The sequence below is a fragment of the Hyperoodon ampullatus genome (genome assembly GCF_949752795.1).
Source record: "Hyperoodon ampullatus genome assembly, chromosome: 2".
NCBI classification, from domain to species: Eukaryota; Metazoa; Chordata; class Mammalia; order Artiodactyla; family Ziphiidae; genus Hyperoodon; species Hyperoodon ampullatus.
This window is the reverse complement of record NC_136915.1, coordinates 75881669-75905061: the sequence shown is the minus strand read 5'-3', so window position 1 is coordinate 75905061 and position 23393 is coordinate 75881669. Positions and strand designations below refer to the sequence as shown.

General features: G+C 33.2%; 1 protein-coding gene across 2 annotated transcripts in view; it reads left to right on the top strand.

The window, feature by feature from the left end:
• Window positions 1-22536, top strand: part of SYDE2 (synapse defective Rho GTPase homolog 2) — a gene marked incomplete at both ends in the record, with an annotated part of 36569 nt that extends 14033 nt beyond the window's left edge. For both annotated transcript variants that reach the window (XM_079726598.1, XM_079726599.1), the window contains 5 exons: window positions 2744-3846; window positions 7502-7628; window positions 14144-14325; window positions 17049-17280; window positions 22040-22536. In XM_079726598.1, coding sequence (XP_079582724.1) covers window positions 2744-3846; window positions 7502-7628; window positions 14144-14325; window positions 17049-17280; window positions 22040-22536 — 2141 coding nt within the window. The remainder of the gene's footprint in view (window positions 1-2743; window positions 3847-7501; window positions 7629-14143; window positions 14326-17048; window positions 17281-22039) is intronic.
• Window positions 22537-23393: the final 857 nt, after the last annotated feature.

The following is a 23393-nucleotide window of genomic DNA, read 5'->3' as shown; positions in this document are numbered from 1 at the left end:
TTGCTAATTTCACTTGTTATCTATATTTTGTATTGTTACATGTAGATTAATCTTATGATTGTTTCCCTACTTTTAAAGTATTTAATTGAGTTGATGTGCCCTAATCTGTTTGACTGGTTCCTTAATGTTGGGTGTTAATAGACTCTTTCCGCTACTGTTGCAGTGGTCTTTATCATGATCTATTTTGCTTCATTAGGATTGATTACTAGTATCTTTACTTGGTCTTTTTAGCTGGTAACTATTATAGGTAATTTCTATATTGTATTTCCTGAAAGGTTTACCAATTTATAGGCAATTAACAATTGGTTAATTCATTTATTCAATAAACACTGAGTTTCTGCTATGTGCCAGTTACTGTTCTAGATGCTGAAGGAGTGTGCCAGTTTCAAATGATTCTAGCCTGGTTCATAAATTTATATTTAAAGATTTTCATTTTATGTTTTCCCCTTACAAGCTATAGGTAATCTGAGATTTGGTTAGTATAATTTTGGTTTAATTTTAAGTGATTGTTCATATTTCAGCTCTTGGATTTTATAAAAACAAAGCATTTAAAAAAATAAATTCAGTCTTGTCTGCAGTAGAAATTGTTAACAAATACAGTATTTCATTTTAATAATTAGGTAAGGACTTCAGTAGGAAATATTTAATGCATAATATGTTAAAAAGTCAGTATGTTAGATTAACTCTTTATTGATTTAATAAAACCTAGAGCAATTTCATATACTGGGTAGTTTTTTAGGCCATGACAAAATAGATTGTAGACTACAGTAGGACTCTGACGACTATAGAATGTTTTAGATCAGGAAACCAGTAGAATTGTCCTACAATTTACAGTACAAGGGAACGCTTTGTCTAGTTTATCAAACACTCCATTTCTTATTAGTTGCTTACCAGAAAAGCCCACCAGGCATACTTAAAATAGTCCTTTCTCTACAAAGAAACTACTTTGTCAATAGGACACATTGAAGGATGGAGGGAGAATACTATATTAATACTTTAAAGAAAGGTCATTTAATCTACTGATTTTTGAAATGAATAAACACTTTTTTCTCATTTTAATTGTCAAATGTAGTGTTACATAGAGTAACCTCTGATATTAGGGTCATTAAGGATCTTTATACGGAATAATTAAAGTATGAACAGTTAATTTAAATTTTAAATAATTGGGATAATACCAACAGAGTTTTAGAAGTTATTTTCACTTTGTTCTATTAATTTGAAAACTTGCTAGGAACAGGTTCAGATTTTTAGGGAGGAATTGAAAGTTTAAGGTTAAATGGAATACTATAACTTCTTAATAATAGTTGAGAAAAGGTATCTGAAAATCAGTTTGATGTATATGTATGGACAGAAAATTGTTTAAAAGGATGGAGAGACTGAAAGCGTAGTATTTTAGAGCATAGATTCTGAAAGCCTGTGTTTAGGTTTGAGTCCTGATTCTTCCACTTACCAGCTTTGTGATCTTAGACAAATTAGCTCATGCATGAGGTTCCTTACCTGGAGAATGGGGTGGTAATGGTATCTTAACTCTTAAGGTTATTATGAGAGTTAAATGAGGGTCTGCTCATACTAATTATTAAATTAATTTTTCACACTTTGTCTAGCTCAGTAAATGTTTGCTGGTATTATTTTTAATAATAATTAAATATTAATAATTTAATAATAACAATAGAAACTACTTTTAATATTATTTTCACCACAATAATTACCATGGTTAATCTCCTGGTAGTGCGGTTTTACAGTGGTTAATCTCTTGGCAATGTGGGCTATTATTTACTTTATTTGTACTTTTTTGAATTTTTAAAAAACGTTTTATTGTAAACCTGAATAATTTTGACATTTAGGAAAAAATAAAACTATTTTTGTGTGGAGAAGAATTCGAAAGAATTTTAACACTTTACTTTTTATGAAAATTGAAAATTATAAGAAAACATATTTTATCTCTGTACTGTCATTTAATATATTAAAATTGCAAAGAAACGCCCTAATTTTGCTTTTGAAGTTCTATGGAATTATTGCATACGGATAATATAAGAAAGAAAATGTCTATACAGTTTTAAAAATTATTCAGTTAGGTTTATGATATTCATTATTCAGTTATTCTTGATTAACTAGAGTTCATTCTATATAATCTTTGGTGATATGTTCTAATAGAATTTTAGAGCCAACTAAGTTGGCTCTTAGTTGTCAAAATTTTACACTTGTTTGGTTTTTAACTTTTTTTTTTAACCAGGAATGCTATGTGATGAAATTTAGTTTTTAGAGAATTGTAAATATAGAGGAATCATTCTTATATTAGGTAGAATTTATAAATAAACATATTAAAATAGGAAACATGTTGAAATTAATGTTTTAATATGTTAAAATGAACATATTAAAATAGGAAGCTTTCCTAGTTTTCTCTGATATCCACTGTTTACAGTTATAAACACATGCTCACTGAAGTATACTGCAGTGGGAAAGAGTTAAAAGGAACCTATATTACCTTTCCTCCAAAGAGTCAAAATAGAAGGGCAGATGGAGAGGGAGATGTTTCTTTCCACCGTAAGCCATTTGTAGATCTTGATATTCTGCTTGAACATGGTAATGGAGATTCATCTAAACTTTTGACTAAATCTCACCCTTAAGATGAGACAGGGAAGAATTTCTGTCCATGTGAGAGCTTGTTAAGTTGGTGTTTTATAAAGTAAAAATAAAAGTAGGAATCAAAACATTTCACCTTATAATGTCTTTTATTTTCAAGGTCCTGGAATAGTAGCTGCTACAAATAAGCCTGATTTGGGAGTTACAGGACCATCTTCTCCAAGCCCTAGCCCTGTGAAAAGAGGCAGTTCAATTCATTGGTCTTTCCCAGATAAAATAAAATCTCCACGAACTGTGAGGAAACTTTCCATGAGAATGAAAAGGTTGCCAGAATTTAGCCGGAAACTGAGTGTTAAAGGAACCTTGAATTATGGAAACAGTCCGGATAATACTCCTTCCTTGTCTAAATGTAACTGTCAAGAAATTCATCATGCTGTTATTCTACCTTCTGGGAGCACAACCACAGCTGCTAAGAGGAATGTTATAAGCCGGTACCATCTTGATACTAGTGTGTCTTCTCAGCACAGCTACCAGAAGAAAACCTCTGTGAGTTCTAAGTATTCCTGCAAAAGTGGTTACCTCAGTGATGGAGATTCTCCTGAACTTATAGCTAAATCTAGCAAACATGGATGTGAAAACAAATTTGCAAAAGGAAAAGAAATAATTCCAAATAGTTGCAGCAAGAATGAAATAGACATTGATGCTTTTAGACATTATAGCTTTTCTGATCAACCTAAGTGTTCTCAGTACATATCTGGGCTCATGAGTGTGCATTTCTATGGTGCTGAGGATTTAAAACCACCTCGGATAGATTCAAAAGATGTCTTTTGTGCAATTCAGGTAGATTCAGTAAACAAAGCCAGAACAGCTTTGCTCACATGTCGGACAACGTTTTTAGACATGGATCACACTTTCAACATAGAAATTGAAAATGCACAGCATTTGAAATTAGTAGTATTCAGTTGGGAACCCACTCCAAGAAAAAATCGAGTGTGTTGTCATGGAACTGTTGTTCTTCCCACCTTATTCAGAGTGACAAAGACACATCAGTTGGCTGTCAAACTTGAACCTAGAGGTCTTATTTATGTGAAAGTGACTCTTTTGGAACAGTGGGAGAATTCACTTCATGGACTAGATATAAATCGAGAACCAGTAATATTTGGTGTTGATATTCGAAAAGTTGTAGAGAAAGAAAATATAGGCTTGATGGTACCACTCCTGATTCAGAAATGTATTATGGAAATTGAAAAGAGAGGCTGTCAGGTATTATTTTACTGTGTTTCTCTACTGCCCCCTTATCTATCTATTTGAGTAATAATTAAATTTATTTATAGTAAGTCTTGGGGGAAGAAGTTCAAGGTAAGTTAAAAAAATCCAATTTAGACTTTTTCTCATTCCGATTCTTTATTTTTATTCCATTACTGTTTAGGATGTAATTTATGCCTTAACCTATGTTGTCAGTGATTGAAAGCATGCTAGATGGTTCCATAATTTATGTTGTGATGCTGAGCTGCATGGTCTTATACCTAGAGATGAAGATTGCTTTACAATGGCATTCCTAGGAAAAGCCAGAGCTGATAACATAGGCTAAGCCTAATTCATTTAAGGAATGTTTCTGAATGTTTTGACATTCTTTTGGTAGAGATTTCGACAGTGAATATTATAACCCTGTTTCACTCCTAAAATTAACTCCCTGCCCTTATTCCCTGTTCTCCCTCAGTTCCACTCTTTGGAAAGCATAAGCTTATCCATGTCTTACCTTTGGGATAGCATGGAGGATAAGGAGAGGTCCTACTAATAAAAGCACATCTCATTCTCTTTTCCTTTTAAAGAAGGTAAAAGCAGTTCATTAGAACAAACAAAAAACCTGGTGTTATTTGTAACAAGATATGTAAATGTTAACTAGTTAGTAGACCTTATCTTTATTTTCATTTATACATGTAGACTATGACAATGAGAAACAGTGTATCACTGAGGATATTAATCTGAGGTATAAGTAATTATTTATACTAATTTTTTGCAATACAAAATAAGCCTAAGCATCATTATGTTCTGAAGTATTTTGCTTTAGTGCTATCAGAATTTATAACATTCATTAAAAAATATCGAGGATAAATACCACAAAATCTGAAATATGATTTCTTTATAAAATGTAGAAGCAAACTTAAAATAATCTACCTTGAATTTAACATGGAAATGATAGAAATTGCATAAGTTAGTGGAGTTTTGTATAAAGGTACAAGAGACTTGGATTCTGGTTTCTCATCCATTATTGGCTGTGTGATGTTGGGCAAGTCACTTAATCTCTGTGGGTCTTTTTTGCTTATATTAAATAAAAATAGATGCAGTAGCTTCCTGAAGCTGAGAGGTAGGACATTTGAATTTTTGAAACCTCTTTTCAGATATGTGATTCTATCAAGTCAAGTTTACGTTGTCTGGGTGGAAGTGAGGCCTTCAGTTTCCAATCCAACTTTTGGTCCAGTTACTTTTTTCTTAAGGTCCTCTGTTTTTCCTGTATTTTTTTTTTTTTCATGCAGCATGTAGGGAGGCCAGAGATTAGGCAGACTTTAAAGCTAATTATTTAAACAGAAACTTTTACAATTGTATATTAAAATAAGTAACTCAAATAGCGCTGTACTTTTACAGTCTATTTTCTGAAAATATTTTATAAAAAGCAAGTATATAAGACTGTAATAACTGATTTTAAATACCAAGAAAATATTTTTAGCAATGCTTTTTATTTCTATACTTAAAGTTTAGAAAGATTTATTTTAATAAAGAATTATTTCCTGTGAAATAAAAAGTAAAAAAATTTTACAGTTGTATGTTCGGAGCTGTACTTTTTCAACACCTTTTCTTGTTTTGTCTCTTTTGCTTCTCCCTGTTGCACCCCAACACATGCACAGAAAGAGGCTGATTGTGCCTGCAGTTTACAGAGCAGCATACTGCTTAAATTTTGTTTACCTCTCTAGTCAGTAATTATTCTTGTTTTTTTACAATGAATATCAGGTTTTGATAGTCAAACAAAAAATGGTTTGTGATATCTTCGAAATACTTTGAAGGCTACTACCACCTGTCTCCTGCTTCCAATAGGAAAAATTAGTAGAGAAATCATCCTCATGGTCCATCCGGTTCAGATTCTGTCCTCAATAGAGGCATCAAGCATGTACTTTTGTGTTTGATTCAAGAAGTCAGCCTCTGAAGGTAGGGATATATTCTAAAATATCCCTTCCTGACATATCTAGATTAGCTCTTCCTTCTTTTATTCGCCTTTAAAACTATATTTGTAATTGCAGCTTTGGAGATAACATGTTCCATTAATTTATTACTTGCTATTGAAGTATTGCTTTCTTTAATTTGTTCTAGGTTCATCTCTTTCTCAAGTTTAAGAGGATACATCCTTATGAAATTTTGTGACACTTAAGTGTGCTTACACCAGAAGGGCTGTACTCAAGTTAGTTTCTTCTCATGTGGTAGCATTTCCTTTGATCCTGTTTAATATTTTAGTTTCATTGTCTGGATCATCTACCGTTCTACTTTTCTTTCTTGTGATGATGTGAATGTACCATGAATGTGGATAAGAACAGGAAATTTGAATTTTCTTTCCAGTACCTTCCTCGATTTCCCATATCATGTTGATTCTTTTGAATGCAGCAGCACCTTGAATTACCTTCTCTTAGAAATAGTTGTAGGTTCCTTACTATCTTTCAATTAATACTTAATGCTTGTCATCGCAAGTATTTTGGATAACATTTCCAAGTATCCATTACTGACGCTTTCCTATATTAAGACCCACTTTCTGTAGTGTATTCTATCAGTTATTTAAAAACTCAGAAGAGGTTGTCATAAGTTAACTGAGAAATTTCATTTGCATTCTTCCTCTAGATCATTTTCAGCATTTTAAAGTGATTCCTAGTTCAAATCCTTGGGGATTGCACTGTGTGTTTTCACTTTATTTCTGTCTTGAAATAATTTCTTTATCTGTAACTTCTTTCAATTCAAGGTGATTAAACTTCCTAAATAGTCTTTGATGTGGAAGTATAGGTGACAACCGCTTTCCTCAATTTTCTTGAAGGTTTATCCTTTTAAAAAACTCCAATTGCTTAATCAGGCACGTTTTCTCTTTAAGATACCTTGTTGATTTCCTCTTAGTGAATTTATACTGAACTAACAGGTTTAAAAAACAAATCTTTTTAATGTAGGTTGAGGGGAGAGTGAGTGGTGTCTTTGCATCTTATATACATTTTGAACTAGAAGTTTTATTTTACCTTTAATATATTATTTTAATTGAATTTCCTTCATTGCTTTAAAATCAATTAATTTGATAAGTTAAAAAATCCTAGATTTATTTTTATTTCTTCCTCAGAGACTTATTTTTTTTTTAAGATAACTTTACACAAATAGTATACTGGAACCTTATTTCAAAAATATACTTTTTTTGAATAAATAAACCGAGTTTTAAAGAGATTAAGTAACTTGTTCAAATTCACCAAGCAAGGAGTGATAGTGTGGGACTTTATGAATCCAAAACCCTAGTTTAACTGCTGTGCTGTATTACTTCAGTCTAGAGCAAAAGATGTGAAAGGGCAACATCTTGGGGCATGGAGATATTGTTTGAGCATGTAAAACTAAAGGGTAGGGATTGTATCTTTGCTTAAGATATGATAGCCAGCATTACAGAAATCACAGTATATTGTTCAAATTTAAAGGAAAGAATATAATTTTTTATTAAACTATATAACTATAACTATAATCAGTATAGTCTATGGTGAGATTTCAAAAGCTATGTTTGAGATATTTTTAATTAAATGCCATCAGAACATATTAGATTGCCAAGTTCATGTGATTTATACATACTGCAGTATAATATTTTCTCTTTATCCAATTTACCATAATGTGGCCATAATTTTATTTCTAGGTAGTAGGCCTGTACCGATTATGTGGCTCGGCAGCAGTCAAGAAAGAACTTCGAGAGGCTTTTGAGAGGGATAGCAAAGCTGTTGGTCTGTGTGAAAGCCAATACCCAGATATAAATGTAATAACAGGTAATAAATAGATGTTATTTTTATGTACACATTCTGGAAATACTACATCAGCAGGAAAGAGAATTGAAATAGTATTTTGTAGCCTAAATTTAATTTGGTTTTATTCTGCAGTCTTATTTTCCTTCTTTTACAAACACCACTGTGTTGTTTTCTGTGGGGAGATACCAAGATATGGTCCCTGTCCTCAAACAGCCAACAAGTGTTGGGAGGAAGAGACCTACATTAAATTAACTGTAGTAGCTAACAGAAGGAAAAGGGTACCTTTTCTTCATAGAGGGATAAATAAAGTGTCATCAGAGTTCAGTTTGACTGGAGCTGACATAATATAAGGGGCATTGACTATCTGGTTAGAGAATTTAGATTTATTTACTAGGCAGAGGGGATCCATCAATGATTTTTGAGCAGGGGAGTGAAATCTTTAGAGATAGTCTTCAGGAATATTTACCTGGCAAGTCTGTGTGATGGACTGAAATTAGAAGATACAAAAGGAAGGAAAACCAGTTAGGAAGCCTTGGCAATAGTCTCAGCAAGGAGGTAATGAGATTGGATGGCATCTGGCAGCAGCAGCAACAGCAGGAAGAAATAGAATTGAAAGTATTTGAAGAAAGGGAGGGCCCAGACAATCCTGACTTTGACACCTGGTTGATTGGGTTCCATTAGCAGAAATAAGAAAGCTGAGAGGAAAGCTACTGCTTTTGGTGGAGAAATGTAGAAAAAGATTATGAATTGGGTTTCTTTTTCAAACTTATATATTGAATTTGATGTACTAGTAGGAGATCTCAGTGGATGTATCAAGGATATATCTCCTACAGCTAAGGAGAGGATGTAAGTTGAATGTGAGGGATCTGCTGTTTACCCAGGTGATGAATGCAATCCAGTGTATAGCATTGTAAATACACTTCTAATACCCCGACTGGTGGGGGTAGGAAATGGCAATTTGATGGTCATTGGCACTAGTTGTAATTAACGCCTTGCAGTTGTCTATAGAGTTTGAAAAGACAAGAACTTTGAGGATCTCCAAACTTTGGAGGCAGGCAAAGAAAGAAGAAACAGCTAAAGAGATTGAGAGGAAAGGAGTCAGAAAGTATGGGAAGCAAAAGACTACAGAGTGTTAAGGAAAGTTGTGATGCACTGTCATTCTGAGAGATCCTATAAAATGAGAACAGAAAAAAGGCCTTTGAATTTGGCCATTAGGAGATTTTTCATAACTAATCGATATTCAAGGTCTATTGGCTTATAATTCCATGTTTGTTTTTTGTTGTTGTTTTACTTTTTATTAGCAAAGTTTTCAAGCATATACACAAGTAGAATACTATGATAAACCTTCTTTATTCATCACCTGGCTTCCATAATCAACACATGACCAAACCTGTCTCATTTATACCCCTCATTTGATTCTCCCCAAACTTGGATTATTTTGAACCATATCTCAGCTATCACATCCTTTCACCTACAGATGCTTTGGTATGTATTTCTAGATGATCTAAGTATTTTGGTAGTCTTTCTCTTCTCTCTACTGTCAACTACTGTTTTTTTTTTTTCTTGCTGCAATAGTGTTTGTTTTTCTCTTCTAATTTGCTTTCTTATTTTACACACAATTTTCTAGGTGAGAATTTGAGGAAGGTTCAACTTGCACATATTCAAGAGATTTTTATTAGTTGAAATCCTTAAAGCTAACTGTTAGGATTGAGGCTTTCCAAATAATTGAGCTTCCCAATCTCTGAACTCTGAATGACTGTATTTCATAGAATATTTAATATTATATTCTTGGATAACTAAAACTTTGATCCCAAGCATTTTAATTCTAAGAGGGAGCAAACTAAAGCACTTTTTCTTTCTCTTAAGTTTTAGCAAACCAGAAATAATGGTTACTTTTATTTTATAAAGGAAGAAGGCATATTATTTCTACTAAAAAATGGGTCATTTCTACAAAAAAGTAGAATTTTTTCCCTTAATAATGTGTAATTAACAAAATCAGCAAAGGACTCATTTTATGAATTTATTAAAGAAAAATTTTATAAATAGCAATTCTCAGAAAATTACACTCTATAACTAAATAAAAGGAGATTTTGTCTTGGTTGAAGCCTTGTCTTGGAGATAAAAATTATGTCAAATGTGTAGAATTTAAAAAGATGAAGTGATGTGGTTTGAATTGATTATTTGTTATAAGAGAAGGTCCTTAGTTGGATTAGTTGGAAATTTGCAACATATGCAGAAGGTATGACAATAGGTCAATGAAACATTTATAGAAGCACTCTTTTCTAAAATTGAGAGTTTACATAATTTATGAATTGGGTATTTCTTAGCTTTATTCTTTGTATATTCCATTTCAGTAAACCTGTTTTTCAGAAGAACCTAGAGCTGTTTTCTTTCTTGATAAAAAGCCAATGGAATGACTTAAGGTTTGTCTGAGAAATATCATTGGAATTTCAATAAAATATACACAAGAGCTCATCGTGGCTCAAAGTAAAGGGTATCGTTGATTTGGGGAACTGGCCAGTAATAGTGTTGCCTCCTGTGTTTGTTCCATGTGAACTCACATTTGAAGTAAACTTTAATATATAATTAACAGTTCAGTAGGTCTAAAAGAAGAGATATTAATGGAGTGAATGATAGAGTTTACTCACAGTTTAATGCATTCTTAGTAGTTGGTTTGTCTGGAATACAGAATGAAGTGCTCCAGACAAACCAGATTTTTTTCAATCAGGTGCAAAATTTAAGGTATAAAATCTATTCATAGTACAAGAGAAGAAATTAGAAAAGTCAATATTATTTATTTAGTGTTATTAGAGTTTTAGACAGAGAGAACAGGGTAAATTTTGTGATTGAGAATTAATAAAATATAGGTACTTCAAACCAGCCTCTGAGAAGAAGTAGTTTTAGAGATTAGAATGACTTTTTTTTAGTGTGGTTATACGTATATCCCACCATGGGGATGAGTAGAATTTCTCTGTGTAGTTGGTCCTTTGCCTGAATGAGGGTGAGAAGCATATGGTTTCATAGTATCTAACTATTACAGGGCAGCTTAAGAGATGTAACTAGAACCAGCTCTTTATTTATCAATAATTGCCTGCTTCAAGTACATGATAAAAGATTTACTGTGTTGCATTAAATAAACTTCATCAGAAATTCTTCCCAAGTCTTTTTAAAGTAGCTCCTGTAACATTAAAGATTGTCACCACAAATTTATTATCTTACGGTTTTTATGTCCCAAAGTGTTTGAAAGATGTTAAGAAGGCAATATGGCTTTAAGATGCTCCTGCCTATCACTAAGTTTTTGGGATAAGGCCATATAGCTAATTTCTAGACTGATGAGTAGTCATATCATATATGTTACAATGCACTATGAATACCTTCTCTCTGTTTCATTTTATAAAATCTTTTGATTATTTTTCCTGTGACGTTTGTCTGCTTATAGAAAAGCAACTATAATTTTTACTTCATTAAACATAATGTTCGTTGAGCATACTTTAAGTGCTTAATATTTGTTATAATAATTCTGTCTTATTTGCCCTCAAATTATAGTGAAGTAAGTAATCTTGAACTTGGGTTAATTTAAAATTCCATTTATATTAATGGTTGTTTAGCATATTAATCATATAAAGGATAATGATATTTGAAATATATGTTTCACTAAGGTATAAAGTTATCTTTTCTGGAGATCTTTTAGGTTTTGATTTAATATAATTGCATTACAGGGCAAGTCTCAAGCTTCCAGGGCATATTGAATTTTATAAGAACTAACAAGTCTTGCTTTGTCAAGGAACAACTATGGAACCTTTAAAAAAAATTATGCCCTAAAGGGTTAGTAGTGTCTTTATTTGGCAGCTACAGAAAATTGCATTTTCACTTTCTAATTGTAACTCAATGCTCTTTACACTGAATGTTGCAATTCATTGTAGGAAACTAATGATAGTAGTAAAGATCACATGATATAAGTTAAGAAATGTGAATAAACAATTGTTGCATGCGTACTGTGTACAAAATGCTTTATCATTATCATCACTGTATGTCTAACATGTATTGATTATTATTATATGCCAAGCACTTTATATATGTTGTATCTCTTTGTATATATCGAAGAAAAAGTTTGGGGCTTCCCTGGTGGCACAGTGGTTGAGAATCCACCTGCCAATGCGGGGGACGCGGGTTCGAGCTCTGGTCCAGGAAGATCCCACATGCTGCAGAGCACCTGGGCCCATGCGCCACAACTACTGAGCCTGCGCTCTGGGGCCCACGAGCCACAGCTGTTAAGCCCATGCGCCTAGAGCCTGTGCTCTGCAACAAGAGAAGCCACTGCAGTGAGAAACCCGCGCACCGCAACAAGGAGTAGCCCCCGCTCGCTGCAACTAGAGAAAGCCTGCGCGCAGCAATGAAGACCCAACGCAGCCAAAAATAAATAAATACAATAAATAAATTTTAAAAAAAGAAAGAAAAAGTTTGGTCAATATTCTCTTGGCTCCTCAGTGCTATTTCCAGGTTATTACCTTTTTACTATTGAATAGGAACTTATGCTCAATGAAGGAATAAGGCTTTTTGGAGGCTCATGGCATAGTCTTGCACCACCTCTGCCTTTCGTATTTAACATCACCTACAGAACTCTTGGGCATTCCCATTTATTCAGTGAAGACTTTGATACCTCGCCTATGTTTAGATTTCCAACTGGAGTCCTGCCATCATCCTGAATGATTTTAACATACAAATGACCAATCCAGAACACTCTTGTTATCTAACCTAACTCTTATTGGGTATCAACTGATACCTTAAACTCTTTCTTGAAACATTATTTCCTTGACTTCCTTGCAGCATATTTGCCTGTCTCACCCCCACCCCCATCCTGCCTCTTCTTACCACTCATACTCCTTTAGCCATTCTTCCTACTGATGTTCTTCACGGCCTTCTCTTATCACTAGGCCTTCTCATATCATGCTGTATGCTGCCCTGATAATCTCAGTCATTCCCAAGTTTCCAGTTATCATCTTTAAGTTGATCATTCTCAGATCTGTGTCTCCAGCCATCTCTTTCCTGAGCCTCAGATTTTTATATCCAGTAGGCTTGAATGTCCCATGGATACCTTAAGCTTAATACGTTCAAAATGAAACTCCTTCCTGTACCCTAAAACATGGTTTTCCTCCTTTTTCCCCTATTTCAAGTAATAGCACAGTTATTCACCTAGATGCTGAAGCCTCAGACCTAGGAATATCCTTACACCTCCTTTTCCCTCAAAATGACAAATGTATTTTTGACCCAGTGGTCCTGTTTTGGGAATTCGTCCTGCCAGCATACCTGCATACATACAAAGTAATGATGTGCAGGTTATTCATTGTAGCATGTTTTGAAATAACAAAAGATTAGAAATAACCTAAGTAGCTGTCTATTGCAATTGACTAGATCAAATTATGGGACATCCATACATTGGAATACTGTGATGTGGCTGTAAAAATGTTTGAAGAAAATCTCTGTGTACTGAAAATATGGCAAGGATGTGATGTTAAATGAAAAAATAAGAAACGGAACAGGACATATATGCTATCTTTTATGTAATAAAGGGGAACAAATAGTAATATATTATTTATATTTGCATAAGCAAATACTGAAAGGATGCATAAGAAACTAATGAACCATGGTCTATCAAATTTAAAAGATTTATTAGATAGGAAACTTCCTTTATGATCACATTTAAATTCAAATTAAGCTCTCAAACTAAGTTCTCGGCTAAGCTGAGAGCATTTTCTAAATCAATATTGTCTCTATTAAGGTTTTTGGTGTCAGAAATGTCTTCTAGTTTTCCTTGTGATCACATTCTAGCCTTTAGCTAGTATCTCACCTACCTTCCTTATATGTAACAACCATTAATTACTCTTTCCTGTTTCCTCTACTATAGGTATATCATCTCTTAGTTCATAACTACTTGTGGTGTGTTTGAAATTGACTTAGCCTCATTCTTACTATAGTGACAAGTCTGATGTTTTCAATTCTTGGCTTTTGGTTTCATTTGTTTGGTTTTAGGAATGAGTTTTTCCTTCCATAGTATAGCATTAGAGATTATCCAGACTATCCAGTATGTATGTTTAAGCCATATCTTCTGTATTAAAGAGGAAATATATTTATATAGCTCACTTATTTGCAAGGGCTTATGAAAAGCCTAGAAATTAAAAATTCACATAATTGGAGTAATTTTACAATTAATATTAGTATGCCTTATTTTCTTTTACATGCACTTAGAGGAGTTTTTTATAAGGGATTTACTTTATGAATAAACCTAATATGTATGATAATTGGCTATTATGTGTGTACATTATTAGCATGGTTTCAAAACAAGTCAATTAGTGAAGCAATTTCTAAGGATACAAATTGCTATTGTTTTGTTATAATACTTCTTTTTACATTGTTGCTTTTATTGTTTTCAGAATGTTAAAAGTTCGCTGTAATAATTCTTTGAAAAAAAATTCACCACTTTTTTTAATTTCACTCTAAAGACTAATTGCCATCTGTCTCTGGTTTGTTTTCTGAAGGTGTTCTTAAGGATTATTTAAGAGAACTTCCTTCTCCTCTGATAACAAAGCAGCTTTATGAGGCTGTATTAGATGCAATGGCAAAAAATCCTTTGAAAATGTCATCAAATGGTTGTGAGAATGATCCAAGTGATTCTAAGTACACTGTTGACCTGCTGGATTGTCTGCCTGACTTTGAGAAGGTAAGCACAGTTGGTATGCATTGAAGGTAAGCACAATTGGTATGCATTCTTTCTGGAAGCCAGCTAATGAATTGTATACTTAGCTCCAGAGCTACAAATAATTTTTTAGATATTTGACATTTGTAGCACTCATGAGTTTTAGCTCTGCCTTTGCCAAAGGCTACTTAAACAGCATAAGTCTAGAAACTGCTTCTTAAACAGAATAAATCTAGAAAATAATTTTGTCTTTTCTGTATATGATTTTAGCCTAGGCATGAATACTCCCTATAAGTTTTTAAAGAGTATTGTTATTATTAAAATGATATATGTTTATTATAGAAAATTTAGGAAGATATAGGAAAGAAGAATGGAAACTATAATTATCAATATCTAAAGGCAACAATAATTAACATTTTGGTGTAGTTCCTTTTACTATTTTAAAAATATGGTACCTGATTGGTGTACATGGCTTAGCCTCAAGACTTAAAAAGCCCTCACCACCACCATTTCCTTCCTCCTTGTCTCTTTCCATTTGCCCCCTCCCCACAATCTGAATCTTGGGACCAGTATCTTCAGGTATGCCTGCAGGAGAGATAGGATGACTGGGTCTGCAGAACTAGTTTTAGCCTAACTTTAGCTCTTGTTCCTTAGAACAAACGGGAAAATAAGGGAAAGAAATGTGGCCAGGCTTATCCAGATGAGGCCGGCTTTGCCTATATTTCTTTCTTTTTTAAAAATATTTATTTGTTTATTTGACTGTGTGGGGTCTTCGTTGCGGCATGTGGGATCTAGTCCCTTGACCAGGGATCGAACCTGGGACCCCTGCATTGGGAGCACGGAGTCTCAGCCACTGGACCACCAGGGAAGTCCCTATATTTCTTGTCATATGAAAACAGAAAGTCCAAGAGTGAGTGGGTAGAAATGTTTTAAGCCCAATACCTTCATTCACTAGTTGATTGTAGTCATCTGAATGGCCTGTACTCTGTCTGGTTAGATTAGCAATTACTGCTCCTTTGGGCGGGGGAGGGGAGAAGCTACAAAGGTAGACAGAAGCAGAAGGGTGGGATGTGGGGTAGAAATATCCCTTCACCAATATAAGGTAAAGTTATACGTGTCATTTTACTTATAAGTGAATATTTGAGTGTCAGGGAATGTAAATCACTTGCCCAAGAGTATATAGCTTTTTTGAGTGTTGTAGTTTGTCATATGAATTTAGGTCTTTCTGGCCTTAAAGTTCATGCTGTTAATATTCTTTCTAAAAAGGCTGCATAATATTCCATTGAGTAGATTTGACAATTTATCACCATTCTGTTTTGTGTAATATTTAGGGTTTGAACCTTTTTTGTATATATTTGTCCACAGATTTCTTTTCAGTTAGAATTACTTATTTGGAATAGAATTTCAGAGTGGAATTGCTGATTTAAATAATGTGAACATTTTGAGGCTCTTAATACATTTTTCATATTACTTTTCAAAAGGGACACAACAGTTACATTTTTTGGCTGATCTTATTTCGTAGACAAAAAAAAGATTTCTTATTTTAGGTTGTGTTTCTTGGCTTGCTATTGAGATTGAACCTAATGTATTTAACAAGTTGTGTGTGTGTGTGTGTGTGTGTGTGTTAACTGTGTTAATCAATGTGTGACTGATTTTGATTTCAAAATATCAGTCTAGTCTACTCTAGATCCATTTTGATTTCAAAATATCAATCTAGTCTACCCTAGATCCAATTTTCCCCTCATTCCTTCCCTTCACAACCAAACATTGAGCAAATGTTTATTCTGGCGGTTATCACTTCTTCACCACTCATTTACTACTCAGAATACTGTCATCTGGCTTCCTGCTCCACTTCTGTGGACCTGTTCTTGCCAAGGTTACTAATTACCTTCTAATCATCAAATCCAGCTGTCAGTTTGACTCCAGAAATGTCATTTTGAGTTTTTCTTTCTTTAATAATTTTTAAAAATTACAAATTATAGTTGGCATTTATTTCTTCAACGCAATTATGAAGAAGAAATTACACACTTAATTTATTTGTTAAATAATTGATCATATGCTAGTATATCAAAAAACATCATTCCTTTCCATAACTGCTTAAACCTAAATAACCATTCTAACTTCTTGAACAAACTCCTCTTACTAGTTTTTTCAAGGATTTAAAAAAATATTTTTCAATCAATTTTTTTTCATTTCTAATTATACTATTCTTCCCTTTTCCATGTTTTGTCTACTTAAAATATTTATTAGCTAAGAAGCGCATTGGCCTTTTTCCTAACTGGATCACGATAGAACCTGGCCATGGTTGGCTCCCGAGATTTTAGGATGTTGGTCCCTACTTATGACTACAGGATTTATCTGAACTTAAAAATGAACATTCTCACCCTAATCCCCTTCCCACTGCAGCCTTTGCTGTTATCTTTTTAGAGGAGGGAAGAGAGGAAAAAGTTGATGGTATATTTTCCCAGGGACTCCAGCTGAAATTTGGAATGCATTCATGAGCACCTTATAGAATGTATATTTTAACCATTTAATGAATCAGACTATGTCATTGAAACCTAAGGGCCCTGTGTAACATTTCTATAAGAAAATATGTTTCAAGTTCCAAACATCCAACTTACAAGCAAATCTTTGAAACAACCTTTTAAAAAGTGACAGTATGCCCATCTATATTTTCTGCTATAAATTGTGTCCTTGAATTTGCCCCTGTGTGACTGTTAAGTGAAATTTAATTTAATTCAATTTAGGCAACCCTAATGATGTTGTTGGATCATTTGAAATTGGTGGCTTCTTATCGTGATGTGAATAAGATGACTTGCCAGAATTTGGCTGTGTGCTTTGGACCCGTATTATTAAGTCAGAGGCAAGAGACTTCCACCCATAACAACAGAGTCTTTACTGATTCAGAAGAACTTGCAAGTGCTTTGGATTTTAAAAAACATATTGAAGTTCTTCATTACTTACTTCAACTCTGGCCAGGTAAATGATTCTATGGAAATATTTTTCTCTTTCAACGATAGGGTGTTTGAATTAGCTAATCATTAAAAATGCCCATGTATGATTGAAGAAAATCTTTTCTAGATTTTGCTTTTTAAAATAGTTATGAATTGATACCTGCCCTTTAGATTTCTCAATTTAAATTTTCTGCTTTTGCTGATACTATTGTAGACATAGAGATCAATGTATACATTTTGGATTTGGTCAGCTCTGGATTTGAATCCTGGTTGTGTCACTTATAGCAGTCTGATCTTGGACAAGTTCTTTAACATCATAGAGCCTCAGTATCATCTTTTGTCATGTGGATTAGTAATATGTTTATAGAATTTATAGGAGGATTAAATAAAGAATTATGTGTGTAAGGTGCTCAGCACAGCTCTTAGCACATAATAGGTACTCAGTAAAATATTAATTTCTTTACCCTTCTTGTTTTTATTTCAACTGATATAAAGCAGAATTCATTTTTCTCCTTAAATCAGTTCTTCCTCCTGATGTCTATACTGTATTCATGGTCATTCTTCAAGTTATCCAGCTTTGAGCTGACAATTATCTGCAATCTTTCCATCTTTCTTATCCATCCCCATTCTACTCAATAACGAAAGGCTGACAGTTATTTTTCTAATACATCTCTTATGTAGTTTCAGAGCTAAAAGCAATATGTATTTAGTTAGATGTTTTATAAAGGATCCTGTATTTAGGTTCAAAAAATTTCTTACATGGTAGTAGCCCCTGCTTCCCTCCCCTACCGTGCATAGTACCAAGTGTGAAAGTACTTAGATGCTTAGTGTAGTGCACAGTGGTAGAAGTGCTTGGACCCTGGAGTCAGGCTTAGATTCAGATCTGACTGTGGCACTCACCAGCAGTGTGGACTCAGGCAAACACTTTAGTTTTCCTAGGCCTCAGTTTGCTTATCTATAAATAGTGCCTACCTCAGGGTTTTTGTGAAGATTGAGATAAAGCATCTAAGGAAATGAGGAGAGAGTTTAGCATAAAGTTAGCCCTCAGTAAATGTGCTTTGTTACTCTTTTATTAATGTATATGAGAAGAATAGACCAAAGTACAAAGGATTGCTTGATTTAGTCTTTTAAAAAATCTAATTAATTTTTAAAAATGAATTAAAAATTAAGCTAATAAAAATGTTCAACTTTTAAATTTGTAGAGTTAATATTTTTGCTTTCTTTTAAACACAGGCTTAAAACATCATTTCTAATTTATATTTTACCTGAGCTAGTATGTGGTATTTATTATTTAAAAGTCCTGAATGAAGATGCTCTGGTTAATTGGTCTGATTTCTGCACTTGGTGCCCAACAAAAGAAATCACTCAGGTTCAAGTTTTAAATGTGTGTTTCTTAGCTTTTCCTAGAACTGCTTTAATTTTAATGAACATAAGGAATTGGGAAAGGAGCCATCTTATTCTAATCACAAATGAAAATTTGTTTGCCTGGAGATACTAAGTTTACTATCAGTACCTGAGTTCTTTATCATTAATTCTGTATCAGTGGTTAATATCATTTCATTGTTTTGTAATAGTCATCTTAGTCTTGGGTTTAGGAGCAAAAACTTAACTTGTATGTTATAGAAAAAACGCAGGTTCACATTTGAGATTCACTGTACAGTATTTCAATGACAACCTTAAGCAGCTGTCTCCTAATGTACAGTTCCGTATTCCAAAGGTTTGTGTGATTGGATTTAAAAATAACTGCCCCATCATCTATAACCTGTTACTTTTCTTTAGTTATAATGCCTCAAACAAAGGACAGAACAGGGCAGAAAGATAAGAGGAAACAGCAGTTAGTTTTGCCCTCTAACATCACTTGCTTTTGGATTCAAGAGGCAGAAATCAAGTAGATATAGTGCACTTACTGAGCCTGAGAAAATTGATGGTGTTGTAGAGACTGGGCCACACCATATTAACTTGGTGAATGCTCATCTCTATGCATTCAGTGGAAGGTTTTAGCTCCCTTGCTATCTGTATCCTACTCATTTTTCTTTTTGGAACTTCCCCTACTCCAGAGATAAAAAGAATTGGTTCCACCCTTTCCTGCGCACCTGCCTTTTTACTTCCTTAACTTTTTATTTTGTTTTGTGTTATTTTTAAATTTTGGGCAAGAATATAATTTGCTTTGAGCTTTCTACTTGAAAAATCTGTCTTCATTCAAAGTGATCAGTTAGAACTCTGGCATATTGGTACTGGAAGGTAAAAGTCAGCCTGCCAGTTGCTTTTCAGATTGTCTTCTGCCAAAGCCCTAAGTTCTTTAGAAGCAGCCTTGAGGCCAGATTGGCAACAGGTGAGGGAGCAAAATGGAAACATATTTCCCTTTTGACCAAAAGAGTTTTCTTTTCATCTTTCTTATGTACTGGGTTTTTACAAAGTAGTTGCTTTTTAAAAATAGGGTTGCTGTTTTAAGAGTATTGGAAATTAATGATAGGCTACCCTTTCACTTTATAGATGGGGAAATAGCTTTAGAGAGTGTGTAACTCTTAGACCAGCTGTTTGGTGTATCACATATTTTATGATGAATAGATTTGGGATAGGGCTTTCTTTTCTTTTTTCTTTTGGAAAAGCTATCAATTTTCCCTAATTCTTTTTGTTTCATTTTTCTCACTAGACTAAGCTTCATGAGGTCAGGGACTATATTTTGCTTACCCTTATATTTCCAGGTCCTAACAGAATACTTGGCACTAACTAGACACCCAATATATTGTGTTAAACAAGGTAATTATACTATAGATAAAAAGCTAATAAATTGGTGACTAAAAATATAAATCTATTGGAAGAAAACAAGATAAGAAAATAAAGTTTCTTAGTAATTATCATTATGTTTGGAAAAATTTTCAGCAAATTTATAGACTGCATGTTCATTTTATCCTGTTGAAGGTGAGTAGTCAACAGTGCTAGGAAAACCAGAACTTTTCTTTTGGGGTTAAAATTAGCCATTTTATCTACATATTTAATAGGAAACCATTTCACCATCAGTAGTTTAAAAAGCTAGTAAAGTTGATTTTGTAGCAATTGAAGTTTTAGTCTAAAAGATATAAAATACTATAATTGGTTTCTTAAATATTTTCCAAGAAAATATACAAAAATAATGTTTGGACAGGAACTTGGTTAAACAACTTTAAGCACCTGACAGTAAAATGAATGTGGGTTTTGCAGGTGAATGTCGGAAAATGCAGACAAAATAAGACAAGCTTAACACAGAATCAAAAATGTTTTACTTTGGTTGGATCACAAACCAGATGACCTCAAGGTTAGCAGAATACTGTAATGGGTTGGCAAAAACAATAGGCATGACACTTAAGCACTAAGAAGAACAGGAAAAGCACAGAAAATGAAGGGAGGAAAGCAAGGAGATTTAGAGGAGATAAGCAGTTTCAACAGAAGAAGGAATATGAATAATTAAACAGTGGAAAAACTCAGATATCAATTCTGCAATTACATCAGTTAATGGCATAGAACATTCTATATTAATATTGTTATTAAATATCAAGGTAAAGTAATTATCAGACCTTTATTTTCTAGAAAATTTTAGATCAAGTGCTTTTAGCTGTTATAATGATCTGTAATAACCATCATAAAAATGCAGATAAACAAAAATGTTAAAGACATACCTATACAAAGTTATCAAGTATTTTAATAAAATAAGTTAAAAAAATTATGCAATCTCTGAAAATGTTATAAAATCACTGTATGTCTGGAAAACTAGAACCATATACATGTTTGTATTATTCTTCAATTATTTTATACAATAGGAAACAAGCATTTATTAGATGTTGGAGAGTGTAAAGTTAGTGCGTTATCACTGATTATATGTTCCCTTTATCTTAGTGAAGGGAGTATTAATGGAGAATAAACAAGCAGAAAGAGAAAGGTATTATGGACTGTTTTTAATAGCCGTGCCTCAACATTTAAATTAAGTCCATTCGACAAGTGTTTTGTTCAATACACACAAAAGAATAAGCTGTAAAGCCTTGGTTTGTTGTGAAATAATGTGTGTCTCCATGGTAATATATTTGGCCAGTGCAATGCATACTAATAGAAGAAATAGTCTTAATATGAAGAATGTTATTTGAGATTGTTAGATTCCTAACCAGAATGGGAAAATAAAATATCTGTACTATTTTCAGGCAATAAATGAAGACTCTTAGTAGCTAATGCTGTATAATCAAGCTCAGGTAACAAGTGGACAAGTCTAGATTTCGTTCATTTTATCAAAGTGAAATTTGGGCTGCTTAAAGTAAATTATGACACTGCTGCTAATAGAATTGCAAAAAAACACAAAGGTTAGAACTTTTAGAATGAGCACTTTAGATGCCTTGGCCTCATTTAGATGTTTGCAGATGAAGGAACTTTTGTTTCATTTGTACTCCAACATGCCTTGCCTGCTTTTTGCTGTAGCTTTTAATTTAGAAGAAGCTACCAGCTTAGCTACTGTTTGAATTACATCTAGATAATAATTAACTTGCACAGAAAGTTAATCAACATTGGAAATTTATTTTAGGATGTTGTGATATAGCATGAATTAGCACCACTGAACATTCTACTGGCTTCTGTCCCTAATCTTGATTATGTCTGATGATAGAAAAAATAATTATGGAATGCTTTGTTTTGGTAGTGTGCATGTTTGTTCTAATGCATGTTTGTAGTTGATTATTAAATGGCTTATATTTAGCTCTGTGTTTTTAAATTGGATTCAGTTGGATTACTGTCGCTAAAGCAAATTTATTGTTTGTTTCTAGTGCAACGTTTAACTATCAAAGAATCAGCAAACAATTTGTTCCCAGAGCAGAAGTCTTCTCTAAATTATTTGAGGCGGAAGAAAGAACGACCTTACCTGTTAAATTTGAGTGGTACTGATTCATCAAGACTACTTAGGCCAAGGCAAACCAGATTAGACAGTCCACTAAGTAATCGTTATGCAGGAGACTGGAGCAGCTGTGGAGAAAACTACTTTTTAAATATGAAAGAAAATTTAAATGATGTGGATTATGACGATGTGCCTTCAGAAGACAGAGAAAATGGAGAAAACTGTAGCAAAATGTATGAACCAGAGATCATGATTGAACAGCCAACCCCCACATCCAAAGAGTGCACATTTCAGACATATTTGACAATGCAGGCTATTGAGTCTAGGGACCGAAAAGTCAATCTCAAAGACCTACAAGAAAGCATCGATACTTTGATTGGAAATCTGGAGCGTGAACTCAACAAAAACAAGCTTAATATGAGTGTTTGAGGTTGAGAGTTTTTTTTTTATAATAATGTCTTAGGTTTCACATCAATCTTTGTCACTTTCTTATATTTCTCACAGTGATGTTTTAAATTTTTTACTCTTGAAAGCTTCAGTTACTTTCTAACAGGTTCATGTGATTCAATTAAAAACACCATTCATTAACATAATTTTTACTTATTTCATTAGAAAATTTTTCTTGAGGTAAAAAGATAACCTGGACTTCTTGTGAATATTTGTTTAAATCTTGCCAAGTCTATGTATATAACTTTAAAATGCACTTCTAAGATTCACATAAGTTATTAGCCCCTCAAGATTTTTGTACTTTATAGGAACTGCCTTTCTGAAACAGATGTTCCTTCCAGAAGAATGCTGTGGCTGCTTAGTCTGATTTGCAGTATGAGTCCATGCACACTGCAACATCATTCAATCACATTTCATTTGCAATGCAAATGCTGCTATAAGAAAACCTTTTTATAAATAAAAGTAAAATTATACAAATATTAATGTATTCTATATTAACATTCAGTAATTATTTAAACATAAAATTAAATATTTTTATAATCCCAAAAATATGTATATATTTATAAGTGCATATATATATAGGTATTAGAATGAGGGGAGGGATTGGCTGCAGAATCACATGTATCTTTAAAATATATGTCATGAGGCCAAAATCATTAGCTTAAAAATGTCCTTTTCAGGGAAATAACATTTAAGTTAAAGGAGGAGTTGCATAGAAACACTTGAACCAAAACACTAGAAACATCCAAATACAGAAAAAATAGACTTTCCTTTTTTGATTCACAGAAAGTCACAATATCTCCAGTGAGAAGTCATACTTTAAATTGAAATCTTCTAAT